Source organism: Pelodiscus sinensis, chromosome 1, assembly GCF_052426305.1.
Source record: "Pelodiscus sinensis isolate ZL-2025 chromosome 1, ASM5242630v1, whole genome shotgun sequence".
NCBI classification, from domain to species: domain Eukaryota; kingdom Metazoa; phylum Chordata; order Testudines; family Trionychidae; genus Pelodiscus; species Pelodiscus sinensis.
The window spans coordinates 212,278,285-212,296,633 of NC_143052.1; the positions used below are offsets into that span (position 1 = coordinate 212,278,285).

The window sequence follows — 18,349 nt, forward strand, 5'->3', positions numbered from 1 at the left end:
CATGGAGCAGTTGTTGACCAGTGAAGCCCCCACCACTGCAGGCCAGCCCCGGGGCATAGCCCCTGCCATCCCAGACTTGTCCTGGAGAGGAGCCAGTGGCTGGCTGGCCAGCATGGCTCCTGCCACTCCAGCCTGGCCCAGGAAGCTGCTGCCAGCTGCCCCAAACTCCTGCACCCCCACATCTCCACCCTCTGCCCTGACCCCACCCATTCCCATGCCTCTGTTCTGAATCCTGCACCCCCAACACACACCACCAAATTGGATGAGCTTGGCTTGTTTAGTCTAACAAGTCTGTGAAGGGATCTAATTGCTTTCTATAAATATATGAGGGAGTAAATACCAGAAAGAAGGAAGAGCTATTTAAGCTAAAGGACAATGCTAACAAGAACAAATGGATATAAACTAGCCATGAAGAAATTAAGGCTGGAAACCAGAAGAAGGGTTCTAACCCTCAGAGGGATAAGGTTCTAGAACAGCTTCCCAGCTGGGGTCATGAGGGCAAACTAATTAGTTTTATGAGAGAGCTGAACAACTTTATGAGTGTGATATTGCTTGTGATAGTAGGGAGCCGGGCTCATCAGCTTTATGGCTTGTGTTCCTAAAAGCTCATGCTTCAAGATCTCAGCTAGCCACGGTCAGGCATCAGGAAGGGGTTTCTCCCCTTCTCCCATTCAGGGATAGCCATGGCTGGAGATGGATCACTGGACAGGGAGGGCCAGGACTCTGAGTTAGCGCCAGTCCCTCTTAGATTCTTGGTTGACTGGTTCTTACACTTGTGCTCAGGGCCTCACTGATCACCATACATGAAATCTAGAAAGTCTTTCCCCCAATCCAGAGTGGCAGTAGCTTTGGAAGTTCTTCCTCTGTAGTGTGTGTGGGGCTCACTTGCCAGAATGATCTAGGTATAATTTACTTAAGCATTTCTCTACTTTTTGTGGGGGTACCCCAGTCCCTCCTATTCTCTCCCTGTGACATATAGCAGTCTAGTCTCCTCTAAGATATAAGAAGTTGTCTAATTTTGGTTTTTGAATGTAGGGTGTGGAGGCTGAGTAGTGTTGCTGGTTTGTGATGTACAGGAAGTGTGACTGGTGATCCTGGTTGGTCTTAAACTCTATGACTCTACATTGCCACTCCAGGAGTGGAGAGTCCCAGGGGACAGACAGGACCGGTTGCTCGCATATGAGTGTGGGGCAGGCTCACTCTCCTATCCCCCATGAATGACCCATCACTGGAATATATTAAGGGCTGCTACAAAGAGGGGTGGTGATCAGTTCTTCTTCTTGTTCACTAGATGTAGCACAAGAAGGCTTAATCTGCAGCAAGAGAGATATCAGGAAAAAACTTTCTAACTATAAAGAGTAGTTTAGTTCAAGAATAGGTTTCCAACTGATGTTGTGGAGTCATTGGAGTTTTGAAGAACAAGTTGAGCAAACGTCTGTCAGCTGTGGACTAGGTTTACTTGATCCTGCCTCAGTGTAGCAGACTGGACTTCATGATCTCTCGAAGTCCCTTCCATTTCCATGCCCACCATTTCCATGACTCTGTGATCCCCTTGGTTTCAAAACCTGTCTCCACCACTGCAGAAGTATAGGGGAAAATATGATTGTTGCTGCTCATTTTGTACCTTTACTGAGGATCACGGACTTCACTCTGGAAGAGATGCCACCACTTTCCTGAACATGCTAATTCATGAAACAAATATTTAATGATTTTTCAATGAAACCACTCATTGTTTCTTAATACTTTCCTCCACAAACATTTCAGAGAGTTTTAAAGTGGTTGCTTCTCAAAATCAGCTGGACTTTGCATGTCTGGACTTAAGACTGTATAAGACTACCTGTTGTTATTTTACAGCATGCAAGATAGCTTTATTTCACAACTTTAGCCAAGCTTTCTCTGATTTTCCCTGCCTTCCCTGGAGTTTGAAGCTTCTTTGATGCCAATAGAGCATTTGACTGAAAACAGGAGAAACGAATTTTGATTGTTCTTGATGAAAAACTATACTGAAGTTGAAATTATGCATATGGGCTACCAACTAATTTTGTTCACTGTGGCTGTGTCCAGACTCCGGGATTTTTTTGGGAAAAGTAGCCTTTTTCCGAAAAAACTTCACCTGCGTCTAGACTGCAGCTGCGTTCTTTCGAAATTAAATCGAAAGAACGCGGCTTTTCTTTCGACGGCGGTAAACCTCATTTCACGAGGAAGAACGCCTTCTTTCGAAAGTGCTTCTTTCGAAAGAAGGCGTTCTTGAATGTAAATAGGGCTTCTTCGAAAGAGAGCATCCAGACTCACTGGGTGCTTTCTTTCGAAAAAGCGGCTTGCTCTTTCGAAAGTTCCGCGTGCAGTCTAGACGCTCTCTTTCGAAAGAGAGTCTTTCGAAAGTATCTTTCAAAAGAGCCTCTTTCGAAAGAGGCTTGCAGTCTAGACATAGCCTGTGTAAGAAAAGACGACACATGCTTGTGTTAATCATTTTTATAAGCAATTTAGAAAGTTATTAGACTTCAATACTACCAATCCAGCACAAAGTGTTTCACCGAAATGCCATGGTTCATTGAAAACTAGTACCATTATAAAGCACCTGTTTTCAGGAAACAGACATTACCTTTTATTATTTTCCAAACTGCATTACTAATTAAGGAAATTTTGCTAATAGTATTCATTATGCTTTATCATACTTAGTGCTGTAACTGTCAATTTCCTACTGTGGTAAAATTTATAAACACCTGGTAGATATTTCAGTGATTAATATGTTTGCTGATATAGCAAACAAATTCATGGAACACACATGATCCTCTGTCTTGAGCAGCAGATTCTAGACATGCTCCATTTGTACTGTCCAAGGAAAAAGAAAGAGTAGACACCAGATGAAGTGCTCTTTGTGCATTTTATCTTGCCTGATTCACTGATTGTTTAGTGTTTTCTTACAACCTCTTTCTGGACACAAATGTGAATTTGAGACACTGGGGCTGTGTCCAGACTCCATGCCTCCGTCGACGGAGGCATGTAGATTAGCCAGATCGGAAGAGGGAAATGAAGCCGCGATTAAAATAATCGCGGCTTCATTTAAATTTAAATGGCTGCCCCGATCTGCCGATCAGCTGTTTGTCGGCAGATCTGGAGAGTCTGGACGCGATGCCCCGACAAAGAAGCCTTTCTTCATCGACACAGGTAAGCCTGGTTTCACGAGGCTTACCTGTGTCGATGAAGAAAGGCTTCTTTGTCGGGGCATCGCGTCCAGACTCTCCCGATCTGCCGACAAACAGCTGATCGGCAGATCGGGGCAGCCATTTAAATTTAAATGAAGCCGCGATTATTTTAATCGCGGCTTCATTTCCCTCTTCCGAGCTGGCTAATCTACATGCCTCCGTCGACGGAGGCATGGAGTCTGGACACAGCCAGGGTGAGTAAAGAAAAAGTGTTGTCAGAATGACTAGGCAAAGGAAAATACTCTGCCCTTTTCAAATAATCAGGAAAGTCTATTGCAGTGATCACCAACTGTTTGATTGTGATCAACTGATCAATCCTGGGGAGTCTCCCAGTCTATCATGATCAGCTTGTTTCCTGCCTACCCGGGCCCCACACTGCCAGCCCATTCCTGGAAGCAACCAGAGTGGCATAGGGCCAGGGCAGGCAGGGAGCCTATCTTAGCCTTGCTGCACCCCGCCAACTAGGAGCTGCCTGCAGTAAGTGCCACCTGGCAAGATGCTGCACATCAACCCTCTTGCCCCCTCCCAGAGCCAGCACCCCAAATTCCCTCCTGCACCCCAACCTCCTACCCCAGCCTAACCTCTCTCCAAGAATCAACACTCCACACCTCCTCCTGCACATTGAACCTCCTCCTGTATGTGAAACACCTGCCCCAGGCCTGTCCTATAACTCAGAACCAGCACCCCAAATCCCCTCCTGAATCTAATAATACCCCAGCCCTGACTATTCTCCCAGAGCCAGCACTCCCTGCTTCCTCCTTCACCCAAAGCCTTAGCCCTGAGTCCCTCTCAGAGCCAGCACTATTCAACATCTCCTGCACCCCAGCACTGCCCCAGCACCCAAACTCCCAGGGCTTGCATCAGTTACTCCCTACTACACACCAATCCCCTATCCCAGACTCAGCCTGGAGCCCCCTCCCACACTGCAAACCCTTCAGTCCCAGCCCAGAGTCACACCCCTTCCTGAACCCCTGACCTCTCATAAGAACATAAGAACGGCCGTACTGGGTCAGACTAAAGGACCATCTAGCCCAGTAGCCTGTCTGCCGACAGTGGCCAGTACCAGGTGCCCCAGACAGGGTGGACCGAAGACAATGATCAAGCGATTTGTCTCCTGCCATCCTTCTCCAGCCTCTGACAAACAGAGGCCAGAGACACCATTTCTATCCCCTGGCTAATAGCCTTTTATGGACCTAACCTCCATGAAATTATCTAGCTTCTCTTTAAACTCTATTATACTCCTAGCCTTCACAGCCTCCTCTGGCAAGGAGTTCCACAGGTTGACTACACGCTGTGTGAAAAAGAACTTGCTTTTACTAGTTTTAAACCTGCTACCCATTAACTTCGTTTGGTGTCCTCTAGTTCTTCTATTATGGGAACTAATGAGTAACTTTTCTTTATTCACCCTCTCCACCCCACTCATGATTTTATATACCTCTATCATATCCCCCCTCAGTCTCCTCTTTTCTAAACTGAAAAGTCCCAGTCGTTTTAACCTCTCTTCCTATGGGACCCATTCCAAACCCCTAATCATTGTAGTTGCCCTTTTCTGAACCCTTTTTAAGGCCAAAATATCTTTTTTGAGGTGAGGAAACCACATCTGTACACAGTATTCAAGATGTAGGCGTACCGTAGTTTTACACAGGGGCAGTAAGATATTCTGTGTCCTATTTTCTATCCCTTTCTTAATAATTCCTAACATCCTATTTGCCTTTTTGACCGCTGCTGCACACTGTGTGGAAGTTTTCAGAGAACTATCCGCGATAGCGGCAAGATCTCTTTTCTGATTTGTCATAGCCAAATTAGCCCCCATCATACTGTACGTACAGTTGGGGTTATTTTTTCCAATTTGCATTACTTTACACTTATCCACATTAAATTTCATTTGCCATTTTGTTGCCCAATCACTCAGTTTGGTGAGATCTTTTTGAAGTTCTTCACAGTCTGCTTCTGTCTTGACTATCCTAAACAGTTTTGTATCATCTGCAAACTTTACCACCTCACTGCTTACCCCTTTCTGCAGTTCATTTATGAATAAGTTTAACAGGATTGGTCCCAGGACTGACCCTTGGGGGACACCACTAGTTATCGGATCAGTGAAAATGAGTGAAGGTGGGGAAGAGTGAATGATGGAAAGAGAGAAACGATGGAGTGAGCGGAGTGGGGTTTCAAGGAAGGGACAGGGTGGATCCTGTGTTGCCTGGAAATACAAAGGTTAGAGACCATGGGTGTAGAAGGAAACAAGTGATAAGGAAAACTCCACACTTGAATGTTGAAAGATAAAAATGCTTTTTTGTTTACTATTTTAAATTACAGTTTATTGAAAGGCAAATAAATAGATTTAATCCTTAACAGAAATGAAACTATGTTTTATGGTACTCGCAGAGGCTAGGTCTACACTAACAGCAGTGAGTCTACACTAACAGCAGCCTGTCAAGTATATACACTGCACATAACCCCTCACACAGGTAAACAGCAGTGTAGATCATGCGGCACTCCACAGAAGAGTACAGGTACACCAGAACCTTAGAGTACACATCCTATGTGACTCCCTCCATGTGAACTCCCTCCATGTGAAAGCAGTGCCTCCATGCCCGTGTTGCTATTTTTAGTGTCCTGATGCATTCCTGTTGCTATAGCCATTCCCTCCCTGCAGTGAAAGACTGTAGCAGTGGGGAAACAGCAGAGAAATACTCTGACAGTATCCCACTGCTGGAGCCGTTTTCTCCAGACAGGGAGCTGCCAGAAAGACTCTGGCAGCAGGGAAAGGCCCTGGCGAGGGGAGACAGTGAGACACTAGGTTACTAAGCACAGGTTGCTGTCAGAAGCTTTCCTCACTGCCCCCTCCCTGCCAGAGCCTTTCCTCACCATAGTAAAATCCTACAACAAGAGGGAACTCTTGGAGCCTTTCCAATTTGCTTTCCCTTGCCAGGGCCTTTCATTGCTGCATGTAGCTATGCATTGTAGGATAGGTGTATCCTGCTTTTCACTGAGCCATGTAGGTACATGTATTCTACACATCGCTGACAGCTGAATGAGGTTGGCCATTAAAACCACTTTAAAAATTGGTATGATATTCAAAATTGACTATCAACAAAGTGACCTATTACAATGCCCACCCTACACAGACCAAACTGTGATTGCACGGTCAAGGAGATGAGAAACTAAGAATATTCACCAGGATCTCAAAAATGACTCATCTTGTTAGAACTATAGCACCTTTAATATGTGTCTCATTAAAACAAATATATGTCAGCATTATTCATGAAGAGGAAAACCATTCTCTGAACTACCTATGGCTCTCCAACAATTAATGTCTTTGATTTCCTACCCAAACTACTAACTATTGAGTGTCACTGTTATTGCATAGCAAAACACTATGCTAAAGCATCCACATAATTTTTGTAACTGTGTACAATTACTGTATTTTTGTCTTTCAAACTTTGTTTCCCTCTAATTATATTTAACTTGAGCTAGGTTTTTGGAATCACCTGGAACTGAACATAGGTACTATAATACAAGACTGGACTACAGATGCATCTAATCCAAGATCCAGTATCTGACTGTGGCCAGTCCCAAATGCTTCATAGAAGGTGCAAGAAATTGGAAAGTGGTTGGTTAATACCATGAAGCATTAAGGTTTATATAGCTCACTTATTTTTATCCTATTTAGTGAAACTGTAGATGTTCTCATTATCCCATTTAAAAAAATCCTATCTAAAATATTAGTGGGAATTACATACTGTGGCAGTGAGTTCCACAGTTCATTATTTTTATCATCTGTAGATCTATTGCCTTTCAATTTCACTTAGGGTGTGGCTACACAGCAAAGTTATTTTGGAATAATGGCCGTTATTTTGAAATAATTTCAAAATAATGGACGGCTTATGCCGATTTATGTAAACCTCATTCTATGGAGAATAATGCCTATTCTGAAATAACTATTTCAAAATAAGGCACGTGTAGATGCTCCACTTCTGCTATTTCGAAATAGCCTCTCACCAGGGCCATTCTAAGTTATTCCTCCTTGCGGGTCTACATCGAGATAGCCTGTCTACTTTAGGGAAGCCTCCCTTGGACTAATTTTGAGGCTTCCCTGCAGTGTAGACATGCTATTTTGACATAAGATATTTCAGAATAACTATTCCGGAATAGTTTATTCCAAAATAACTGTGCAGTGTAGATGTAGACTTAATTTCCCCAAGTTCTCGGATGACCGAAAGAATTAACTTTCTCTCTACATATTTTTGTTTCTTCTTTTGTTTTATGCACTTCTAAAGCCTTTTCACATTTTCTAATAATTACTGGGATTCTTTCCATACCTCTGATCATTTCAAGTCACCATTCTCTTGCTCTGACCACCTTTCAAATTATTATCAAATTCACCATTTAATCTACCAGATTATCATGTATCCACCCCTTCTTCTCCACAATCACTGAGCACACCATCTACAACAGGTATTTTAAATTCCTCAGCTTTAATCAATTCTATATACTCTCAAATTTCATTTCCATTCCCAGCACTTCACTGAAATTACTCTCCTCAAGACCTTCAATGACCTCATCCTAGCCATCTTATTTCATCTTCACTCTTCTCAACTTTTCACATTGTCTGCTGTATTCTTCTCAAAATCCTATCATTCCTAAGCCTCCCTGACTTTGTCCTCTCCTGATTTTCTTCCCCAACTTCTTGGATCACACTTTGAGGGTCTTATTTGGTGGGTCTTTATCCATAACTCTCTTTTCAGTGGGGGGTTCTTAGCCTCTGCCTTACTTATTCTCTTTTTCTTTAAAACACTCTCTCTCGGGAATGTGATTTTGACTTCTCACTTTAAAATGATGACTCACAAATCTGCAAGGGCATGTCTAGACTACCATCAGCCTCCTAAAGATGATATGCAAATTCAGTGCGAATTTGCATATTTTCTTCCAATCCCTTTTTTGGAAAAGTTTTTTTTTTTTAAAGCAGTTTAGATGGGGTTTTTCATGCAAATCCCCCCATTTTTCGAAAGAACCCTTATTCCTCAAAAAAATGAGGTTTACAGGGTTCTTTCAAAAAAGGGGGTTTTGCACGAAAACCCCCATCTAGACTGCTTTTTTTCCCCAAAAAAACCTCGCCGAATTTGCATATCTTCTTTCGGAAGCCGAAGGTAGTCTAGACATGCCCTAAGTATGCTGCAAACCTATTTTCCTCCATCCATACTAAAACGTCAGCCCCTCTTTACTATCTTTATATGGATGTCCAAGCTAGCCAAAAACAAGCTATTGACCTTTCTCTAAAGCACCCCCAATTTTCAATGTTGTATTTTTGCACAGAGTATCCTCACCATCCTATTACTCCAGCCCATAATTTCAGAATAGGGGTGGCTCTTGCCCTCTCCTTTAACAAATCATCCAGGTTGTATTTACATTTCAATATGCCTTCCTGAAAATCTTCAAGACTGATCCTTTCCACCTTGCTCAGCTGCCAAAAAATCTCAGGCAATCGCTGAATATCTTCTGCTCTCATGACGACTTCAATCTCCACCTCCAAGGCCTCAACTTTGTCTCACTCAGATTTATTCTGCTAACATAATCTTCATTATTCCATGATAATCATTAAACCCCTCCAAAGTTGAGTCCTGCCCTACTTGTATCTTCTATTATCTTATTGCAGTTTGGTCTCACCTACTATGCCAACCTCAGACACCTGACTGTCTGCTTCTCCCATATGTACCTTCAATTTTTCCATATGCCATTCTTCAAATGTGGTAACATCTCCTTAGGAAAATTCATAAACTTGCAGCCTATATGTGTCTCCACAAATTCTCCAAAAAGCATAAAAAAAACTACCCATCTTGTAGGACGTAGGTCATTGGCAACTTGTGATCGCTGCTACAGATGAGATGAGAACCACACACACTGACAGGATGTTTTTCACAGGCAAATTTGTTATCCTATGATCCCCATCTGCCTGCTTGACCTTCTTTGTCTTGTCTTTTTTAGACCGCAAGTTCTTTGGAGCAGATACCATCATTTACTATTTTTATATGATGCCTTATTAAAAGGGACCCTGATTCAGTTAATCTCTCTAGGTACTATTGCAGTATAAATGTTCAGTAATATTTCTACTCTGTCTTGTGAGACAGAGTGACTAATGAACTTCATGGTCCAGGTGAGGACATAACAGATTTGAGTAACAGCATTACAGTACTTGCATTTTTTCTATACTATGCTTTGAATATTCTTACATTGTTTGCTTTTTCAACTCTTATTGAGCAGTGAGTAGGGAATTTCATTAAATTGTGCACAGTGGTATGCAGGTCTTCTTTCCTGAGTGGTCACTGTTGTGTAAAACCCAGATGTATGTATCTGTTCAAATTATGTATGGAAATGCATATTAAAAAGTATTCATCAATTCCATCGGTATCCAATCTGCCTATTCACTTAACTTTGCTAGGTTCCTCTGAAGTTAATCCACAACCTTCTAATCTGGACTATACTAAATAATGCTGAAGCACCTATAAATATTGCCACCTCACTTTTAACCACCTTTTCCCAACCATTAGTGAGGGCAAAATATTTATTGTTTTTTATTTATTGTGACAGGGCAGGTTAGAGGGCTTGATCAGAAGGGGAGAAAGGCAGCTCCGGAAAATAGCAACAACCCTGGTTAATTAGGGACAGCTGAGACAGGGCTGAGGTGACTTCAGGCTTCCACAGGACCTCTTTAAAAGCCTTCCCTGTGGAAGAGGGTGAGGAGGAGAGTGGAAGAGAAGTTTGGAGAGTCAGAGATGCTGATATAGAGAACAGCACTATTGCTAAAGAAGGGTGAAGGTGAGGAGCTCCAATAGAGCTCCCTTCCCCCAAGCAACCAGAGAGTCCAGCTGGTAGCTGGGTAGGGCTGGTAACCCAGCCCAGGCTGACCAGAAGCATCTGTCCTGACAGCCATTTTTGCTAGGGGTCAGCCCCCCACAAGATGCTTAAAGGGGTAAGCAAAACTAGTACTGCAGTACTTAGACTGCAGACTGTCAACTGAGCAAGGGTCTGGGACCCCCCCCCCCCCCCCACACACACACAGAGAAAGAGAGAGAGATATTCAGGGTATTCTCTCTCTCTCTCTCTCTCTCTCTCTCTCTCTGTGTGTGTGTGTGTGTGTGTGTGTGTGTGTGTGTAAGAAAAAAAAGAGTTACTAAACTTTCTGTTACTGTTGTTCTTAGGGATATGTTGCACATATCCATTCCAATGGAGGCATGTGTTCCCCAATTACAGTTGCCAGAATTTTTTTCCTTAGTGGTATGTCAGGTTGTCTCCAGGCCACTCTGGGGCCATGCATTCACAGTGCTGGTATAAAGGGACCTGCTGTCCCTTCAGTTTTTCTTACCCAATGACTCCAATAAGAAGGAATGGAGGGCGGGTCTTGGAATGGACATAAACAACGGAGCTCAAAGAACAACCATTACAGGAAGGCTCGTTACAGTTTTTATTCAAGTGCTTGCACATGTTCATTCCAACGTGGGGGATTCACAAGCAGTTGCACAGGAACTGGGCTTAGTTCAAGTTCAAGTTAACTGCAAGGCTGCACGGCCAAATTTGGCATTGTCTCTGACCTACCGGGTAATGCTAGAGTATGCTGAGAATGTGTGCCCTGAGGACCAGTTATTGCCCTGCCAATATCTTCAGTAGAAACTTGCACTAAGAAAGCAGCTGAAGATGCCCAAGATGTTATAGAATGAGTAGTCAGGTTAGTCAGGACTCTTGTGAGTTTGTAACATACCTGGATACAAAATGTAATTCTCTCTGATATCATTATCAACAGCTAGAGTGATCTATATGTAGTCCCCTTACTAAAGGTGTCTCTGCTTATTTTCTGGGAAGACCCTGTGTACTGCAATCCAGCCTCACAGACTACAATTTCCGTGAGCCCTTGGGAAAAGCAGGAAGGAAGTGACCTGGTGTGGGAGATCTGAGTCTCTCCATGTGCATGAAAAGAGAGGCCTAGCGATCTGGGACTCTGCCCTTGGATTTTGGAACAGATGGGGAACCAGACTGCTGTGGAGAAGTTTGATCTAGTCCAGGGGCTGTTAGAGTGCAGCTACAGACTGGGACTAGATGCCTTTGGAACTGGGATCTAGCAGGCTGCTTCTGAGAGGCACAGCATGAGACTGTAAGTGATTGGGCATTTTTAGGAAAGTGCTGCCTGGGACAGAGCTGCTGCCTAGCTTGGACCCTCATACACACTGCCGACAGAGAATCTCCAATACAGCTGCAGTTCTTCAAGCGCACCCACGCTAGCAAGAGTCTGGGACTCTGGGTCCAGGGGTGTGCACCCTCTGGGTTGGGATCAATATTGGCAGTGCAAATGCTAGATATATATGTTCCAATTATTGTTGTGCACTTTGTTAATATTATTCATTGTTAATCTGTTAAACCCTGTTTATTTAAATTATGTAAAGATCATTTATTTTAACATAATCTATTAGATGTATATGATTTGTAGTGTTGTTCTGGAATTAGATCCAGATTATTGCTGGAATGAGTATATTCCTGGAGGCTCTCAAGGCACACCAGTGAGTGTGTACAAGGCCAGCCAGGTGGAGGCACAGCCATTATACATTCTTTATGAACAAGGGACTGCAGCAAAGGGGTGGATAGGTTTTCCCCAACCAAACATCACCACTGGGGTGCTCAGGATCTCCTTTTATGTCAAGACCATCAGGCGCCACGGCACACCTGTGAGTGTGACCTGCTCCTGAGTAACCCAGGGAGGAAAAAGGGGGTTACATTTAGAATGGTTTTGGATCTTTGACTATAAAATGCTAGGCCCTGTCTAACATCCAATGAGCACTGTTCCTCCCTATTTGCATCTGGCTTAGGAAAGAATACTGGTAGAAAAATAGCTTGGCTCCAATGGAATTATGAGACCACTTTCAGGAGCAGCTTTGAATAGTGGTGCAGCTGCTCCTTAAAGAAGATAGTCTACATGGGTTCTGAAGGGTTGGCTTTCCAAAACCTTCCGGTCTGAATGATGGCCCCTAGGAAGACTACTTTCCAGAAGAGGTATAACAACAAATATGATGCTAGGAGCTTGAAGGGTGCACCTGTACGCTTTGACAGGTCACAGTTTAGGTACCAGGGAGGGATTAGCTCCTTTATCTGAAGGTACACCCTCTCCAGGCCCTTGATAAAACGAATTACCATTTTGGGCAAAAAGACCAATCTGTTAGGATAAAAACTGAAATGGCTGTCATGTAGACCTTGACTAAGGTAAAGGCCATAGCCTGCCATTTCGAGAGTGAAAGAGACTCCAAAATAAGTTGCAATAATGACTGTTTAGAAGGAATACTACACTTGAAAGACCAGGTGGAGAGTCGTTTCCACTTTGCCAGGTAAGTTGCACTAGTGGAGGGTTTTCCCACTGCCTCTCAGCATTCTACATACCTGCTGCAAGCAAGTTTGGGTTTAAGGATTCAGCCATTGAGGTTTCAAATTGTCAGATGAGGAGAGCTGACATTTGCGTAGAGCGGCTAACTACGGTCTTGGGAGATCAAATCCCAGAGTAGCAGAAGATAAACTGAGATCTCCACTGAAAGGCTTGACAGGGTAGTTAACCAGTACTGTCTAAGTCATGCCAAGACTATGAGCATGACCCATGCTTACTCCTCCATCTTCAACAGAACCTTGTGTATCAGTGGAATGGGAGGAAAGGCATAATACATGTGAGTTGTCCATTGTAATAGCAAGGCTTCTATAGGAGAGTCAAGTATGCAGTCCCCTCAGAAAGCAGAACTGACTGCATTTTCTGTTCCCACAGGGAGCAAATCAGGACTATAAAGGGAGTTCCCCATATTTGGAAGATGTCCTTTGTTATGTCCACTCAAAGCAATTTCTCATCCTGAGTGGAAAAGTTCTTTTCCACTCAGGATGAGAAATTGCTTTGAGTGGACATCCATAAGTGGGTTCTGTGTTCCTGGCCCGTAAGATATTTCTAGATAAATTTGAATGTGTGATGAAGAACTCCTGCAGCTTCTTAACATAAGCAGGAAAAACATGGTTTGCCTCATCTGTTGATGTAATACATAACAATTGTATTGTCCATGAGAAATGAAACCATCTTATCCATAACGTGGGGCAGACCCCTCTGAGTTCCCTGATACCAATATGGAGAGACATCTCTTCTTCAGACAATAGGCATGAAATCCTGAAAGACACTAAGTACACTCCCCAACCCACCGTCCAGCCACTGGAGACCAGTGGAATGGACATGTGCCACAGGAATGGACATGTGCAAGCACTTGAACAGTCACAAATGCAGCATTTCAATTATTTGCCAAAGCTGCATCATTAAAAACTTCATTACTTGAATGCTTGTAGAGATCAGTCAGTCAAAGATGACAAAGTCAGGCTTATTACAACTGCTAATATTTTTTCTCCCAAAGGGGAAAAATGTCAGTGCAACTGAAGAATTCAAGGAGACTTTTTTGTTCTAAAGTTATTGTAAAATCAGAAGTGTCAGCAGCCTAAAGAATTCCACTTGCTAGGCATTTGATTTGGGAGCATAAAAAAAATATTTATAGAAAATCTTTTGTAAAGCCTCATATCCAACAAGGTAAAATAAAGATAATTTGCCTGAGTACTTAAGTAGCATAAAGAATAGGTATAAACGTCTATCCAACCAATGAAATAAAAAGTACATTGTGAGTGAAACCAATTCATTACTTGCTCTCAGGAGTGGCACCATTTGTGGCTGACTTTAGAAACATCGTCAGTATTAACTCAATAATGTACCTACCGAAATTCAGTGAGTCTGACAGGCAATTAAATATCCTATACTAGAGTTCCACATTCATTGCCTCAATAATTTCTAAAATTTTGCTCACATTTTTGTATCTCCCCCTCCAATGAGCAGACTTCAAACACAAAGTGTACTTTGAAAGTCAAATTCATTTTGTTTGTTATCAACATCAATAAAGATTATGCAAGTGGAACTTAGTAAGCATTTCTGTTAATGATTCATGAGTCAGGATGATTCTATCATACTTTTTTTGGGTATGCAGTGGTAACAGGAGTAAAAAATAGTATTAACATCAGGGGAACCATTCAACAATTGAGATACTCAAGAATGAGAAGAACTCAAAAATGATAAGGCCATTGCAGAGAAATGAAATGAATTTGCATCAGTCTTCCCAGATGAGAAGGTGGGGAAGATTCCCAAACCTGAGCTATTCGTTTTTGGTAACAAATCTGAGGAACTGTCCTAAATTGAAGTATCATTAGGGGAGGTTTTGGAACAAACTGATAAATGCAAACAGGTTGACAGAACCAGATGTTGTGTACCTAAGAGATTTTAAGAAACGTGAATGTGAAATTGCAGAACTACTAACTGTCATCTACAATCATTTAAATAAGCTTCTGCTCCAAATGGTTGGTGGATAGCTAATGTGATGCCAATTTTTAAAAAGGGCTCCCAACGTGACCCTGGCAATTATGGCCTGGTGAGCCCAACTTCACTATCAAGCAAACTGGCTAAAACTACAATACAGAACAAAATTGTTCGACACATAGATAAACACGTTGGAGAAGAGTCAATATGGTTTTTGTAAAGGGAAATCATTCCTCACCAATCTACTAGAAATCTTTGAGGGGTCAACAAGCATGAGGACAAGAGGGATTCAGTGGATATAATGTACTTAGATTTTCAGATAGCCTTTGACAAGGACCCTCACAACTGGCTCTTAAGCAAAGTAAGCAGTCGTGGGATAACAGAGATGGTCCTCTCATGGATCAATAACTGGTTAAAAGCTAGGAAACAAAGGACAGGAATGAACTCAATTTTCAGAATGGACTGGTGGTGTCCCCATAAGGATCTGTACTGGGACTAGTCCTATTCAGCATATTCATAAATGATCTGCAAAATAATGTGTAAATAGTGAGGTGGCAAAATTTGCAGAAGACAGTCAAGTCCAAAAGTAGATTACAATGTGGTGACTTGGCAACAAAATAGCACCTGAAATTCAACACTGATAAATGAAAAGTAACACACATTGGAAAACATAATCCAAACTATACATATAAAATGATGGGATCTAAAATAATTGTTATCGCTCAAGAGCAAGATCTTGGAGTTATTACCGACAGTTTGCTGAAAACATCCACTCAGTGTGCAGAGAGCAAAGAGAATGTTGGGAATCATTAAGAAGGGAATGGAAAATAAGACAGAAAATATCCTACTGACTCTATTTAAATCCACAATGCACCCACATCTTGAATACTGTGGGCAGATTAGGGATGTTAAATTTAATTTAATCAGCTAATCGAGAAGTCAATGGCATTTCCATCAACTACTCGATTAGTCAATAAGGGGGAGAGCTCGCTGTCCCCACTGCACCTCTGCCTTTTAAATGCTGTAAAAGCCGCTCACCGCTCTTACTACATTTAAAAAGCAGAGGCACAGTGGGAAACCCAGGGTGAGCAGAGACTGCTTCACTGTCTGCTCACGGTTTCCCTCGCTGCACTTATGCCTCCCCCATCCCTTCCCCGTGGAAACAGTGCTGGGGGGAACTGACTTTTAAGCCAGCTCTCTCCAGCACTGGCTTCTGCTCCCCTCCCCTGCTGTCTCTGATACAGGGACAAGGAGTGACAAGTTGAGTAATGACTTGACTACCTGATAAGCCTAAGCTTATTGGGTAGTTGACCAGTTGACTAGTCGCTTACATCCCTAGTGCAGATGTAAAAAAAAATACACTGGAACTGAAAAAGATTAAGAAAATGGCAACAAAAACTTATTAGGGGTTGTGACGTAGTGGGGGTACTTGCTGGGCTGTGGTGACCCCTGCTGTCTGGAGCAAGACCCAGCAGGGAAAACCTCACTATGCAAAGGTGATGCCAAACTTGTTGAACCAGATATCCCCCATGGAGAGGAACAAAGGAAGGTGGAGGCTGCCCTGGCTGGGGGGCAGGGCTGGAAGAGGGTGAGTTTAGTTGGTGTCTGGGAGCATGGAGGAGACAGCCTAGGGAAGGGGCTGGAGTTTAGGGGCCCAGTCTCCCCCATCTCAAGGGGGCCTGAGGCATCCTAGCCCAGCTCTGTGACCAGATTACATCTGTGCTGTGCTGTATCCTGGAGAGGCAATAAACTTCCTCTATTCCACTGGCTGGTGCAGTCTGTTTGTGTCATTTCGGGGTGCAGGAGACGGGGGACCCCCAACGCGCCGTCACAGGGGTATGGAATGGCTTGCATATGAGGAGAGATTAATAAAACTGGGACTTTTCAACTTGGAAAAGAGATGACAAAAAGGGATATAAGATCAATAAAATTATGATGGGTGCAGAGAAAGTGGATAAGAAAGTGTTATTTATTCCTTCTTATAACACAAGAACTGGGGGTCATCATATGAAATTAATATCAGCAGGTTTAGAACAAACAAAAGGAAATATTTATTCAATTTTTTTTTCAAAAATGTTGATCCATGGAACTCCTTGCCAGATGATGTTGTGAAGTCTAGGACCTTAACAGGGTTCACAAAAGAACTAGATAAATTCATATAAGCTAGGATTGTTAGGGACAGTGTCCCTACTCTATTTGCCAGAAGCTGGAAATGGGTGACAGGGGAGGGATCACTTGATGATTACTTGTTCTGTGCATTCCCTCTCTGACACCTGCTATTGGCTATTGTCGGAAGACGGGAAATTGCTAGATGGACCTTTGGTCTGACCCAGTATGGCTATTCTTAAACTTTAAACTTTTCCATTGAACTAAACAGATGTAACTGTGTATGTCTAGAGGGCAGATTTATTGAGTCAAATGTCATTGTATATAGTCAGTTCTGTGACCATACCCACATTTTAATATCAGTTATCTACGATCAATAGCAATGGCCCCAAATCACAGTTAGGACTGAGATCTTAGTTTCTCCAAAATTGAAAGATATGCAGATCCAGTGTCCTGTTTCAGGCATATTTCTACTTATTTGCAAATGATTCCCCACATTTTTGGTTATTAAAAATGATGTATTGTGCCCATATTGGGTCACCCTGACCACAAACACCACTGTTAGGGGGGAAAAAAAGATAAAGTAATAGGTGTTACACAGCAGAGATGTGTTTTTATAGAATTCAAATGACTACTCACCACATGAAGAATTTTATTCTCAGTTTCATATACTGTACAATCCTGAAAAGAGAAAGCAGAAGAGGCATATTATGTCACTAAGCAAAACATTCCTTGGAAAACTACTTTTTTAAGGGTTGATCATATTGGAAAATGTATAACAAAAACCCAATTTCAATGTCCCAACTATGGTGAAAAGATTTCCATTTTGGTTTCCATAAAGGGTAGAATAAGAAGGAAATCCTGAATAGTAAAGAGTTATACCTCTGGACCCGCAACCTTACTTTTGTTGAAATCCACCAGGATAGATTTTATTCTCCTCTCCCTAATATCCTTTTGTGTCATGCCCTATTACAACCATGGCTATCTGGCATCTTTTTCTCTTCACGCATCTCTCTGTCTTCCTCTGTCTTCATTTTATCCTTACTTTTCCTTAATAAAATCTTATTTCTTTTCTATCACAGAAACTTCTCTCACTCACCAAAACCAAAATCTAACCAAGGACACATTTCACTCAATTTGAAATCATGTGTGAGAGGCTTATATATTTCTCTAGTGCAAAAAGCAACTGTACTTCCCATTCCTGTCTAATCAGGAGGGAGACGGAATTGAACTATCCACAGTACATTAAGCTGAATCTGGAGGGAGGGGACAAAGTTTAGAGAAGAAGAATGGTGAGTTGAAGCCTCACCCATGGACCTGGGGACTGAGAAGATGGAGAATGAGGCAGAAAGGTATGTAACAGTCTAATTCACATAGCACTCTAGAGCAGTGGTCCCCAACCTTTCATGGCTGCCGAGCACCCAGGGGCGGGGCCGCTCACGTGCCAGGCATCTGGGGACGGGGCCACTCACGCGCTGCGCTTCCGGGTGTGGGGCCATGCATGAGCCGCGCACCCGGGGGTGGAGGCCACCCATGCACCCTGAGCTCAGGGCCGGCACCGCGCATGTGCCGTGCGCCGGGGGCAGGACCAGCCCAGATGTTTCAGTGGGCGCACATAAAGGCCCCGGCGGGCACCACGTTGGAGACCACTGTTCTAGAGGTTGTACACATGTAT

At 42.9% G+C, this 18,349-nt stretch overlaps 1 protein-coding gene across 4 annotated transcripts in view; it reads right to left on the reverse strand.

The window, feature by feature from the left end:
- The window catches only part of CNKSR2 (connector enhancer of kinase suppressor of Ras 2), a 372,258-nt gene that overhangs the window by 200,799 nt on the left and 153,110 nt on the right, over positions 1-18,349 (reverse strand). For all 4 annotated transcript variants that reach the window (XM_075913326.2, XM_075913323.2, XM_075913322.2 and 1 more), the window contains exon 5: positions 17,314-17,355. In XM_075913326.2, coding sequence (XP_075769441.1) covers positions 17,314-17,355 — 42 coding nt within the window. The remainder of the gene's footprint in view (positions 1-17,313; positions 17,356-18,349) is intronic.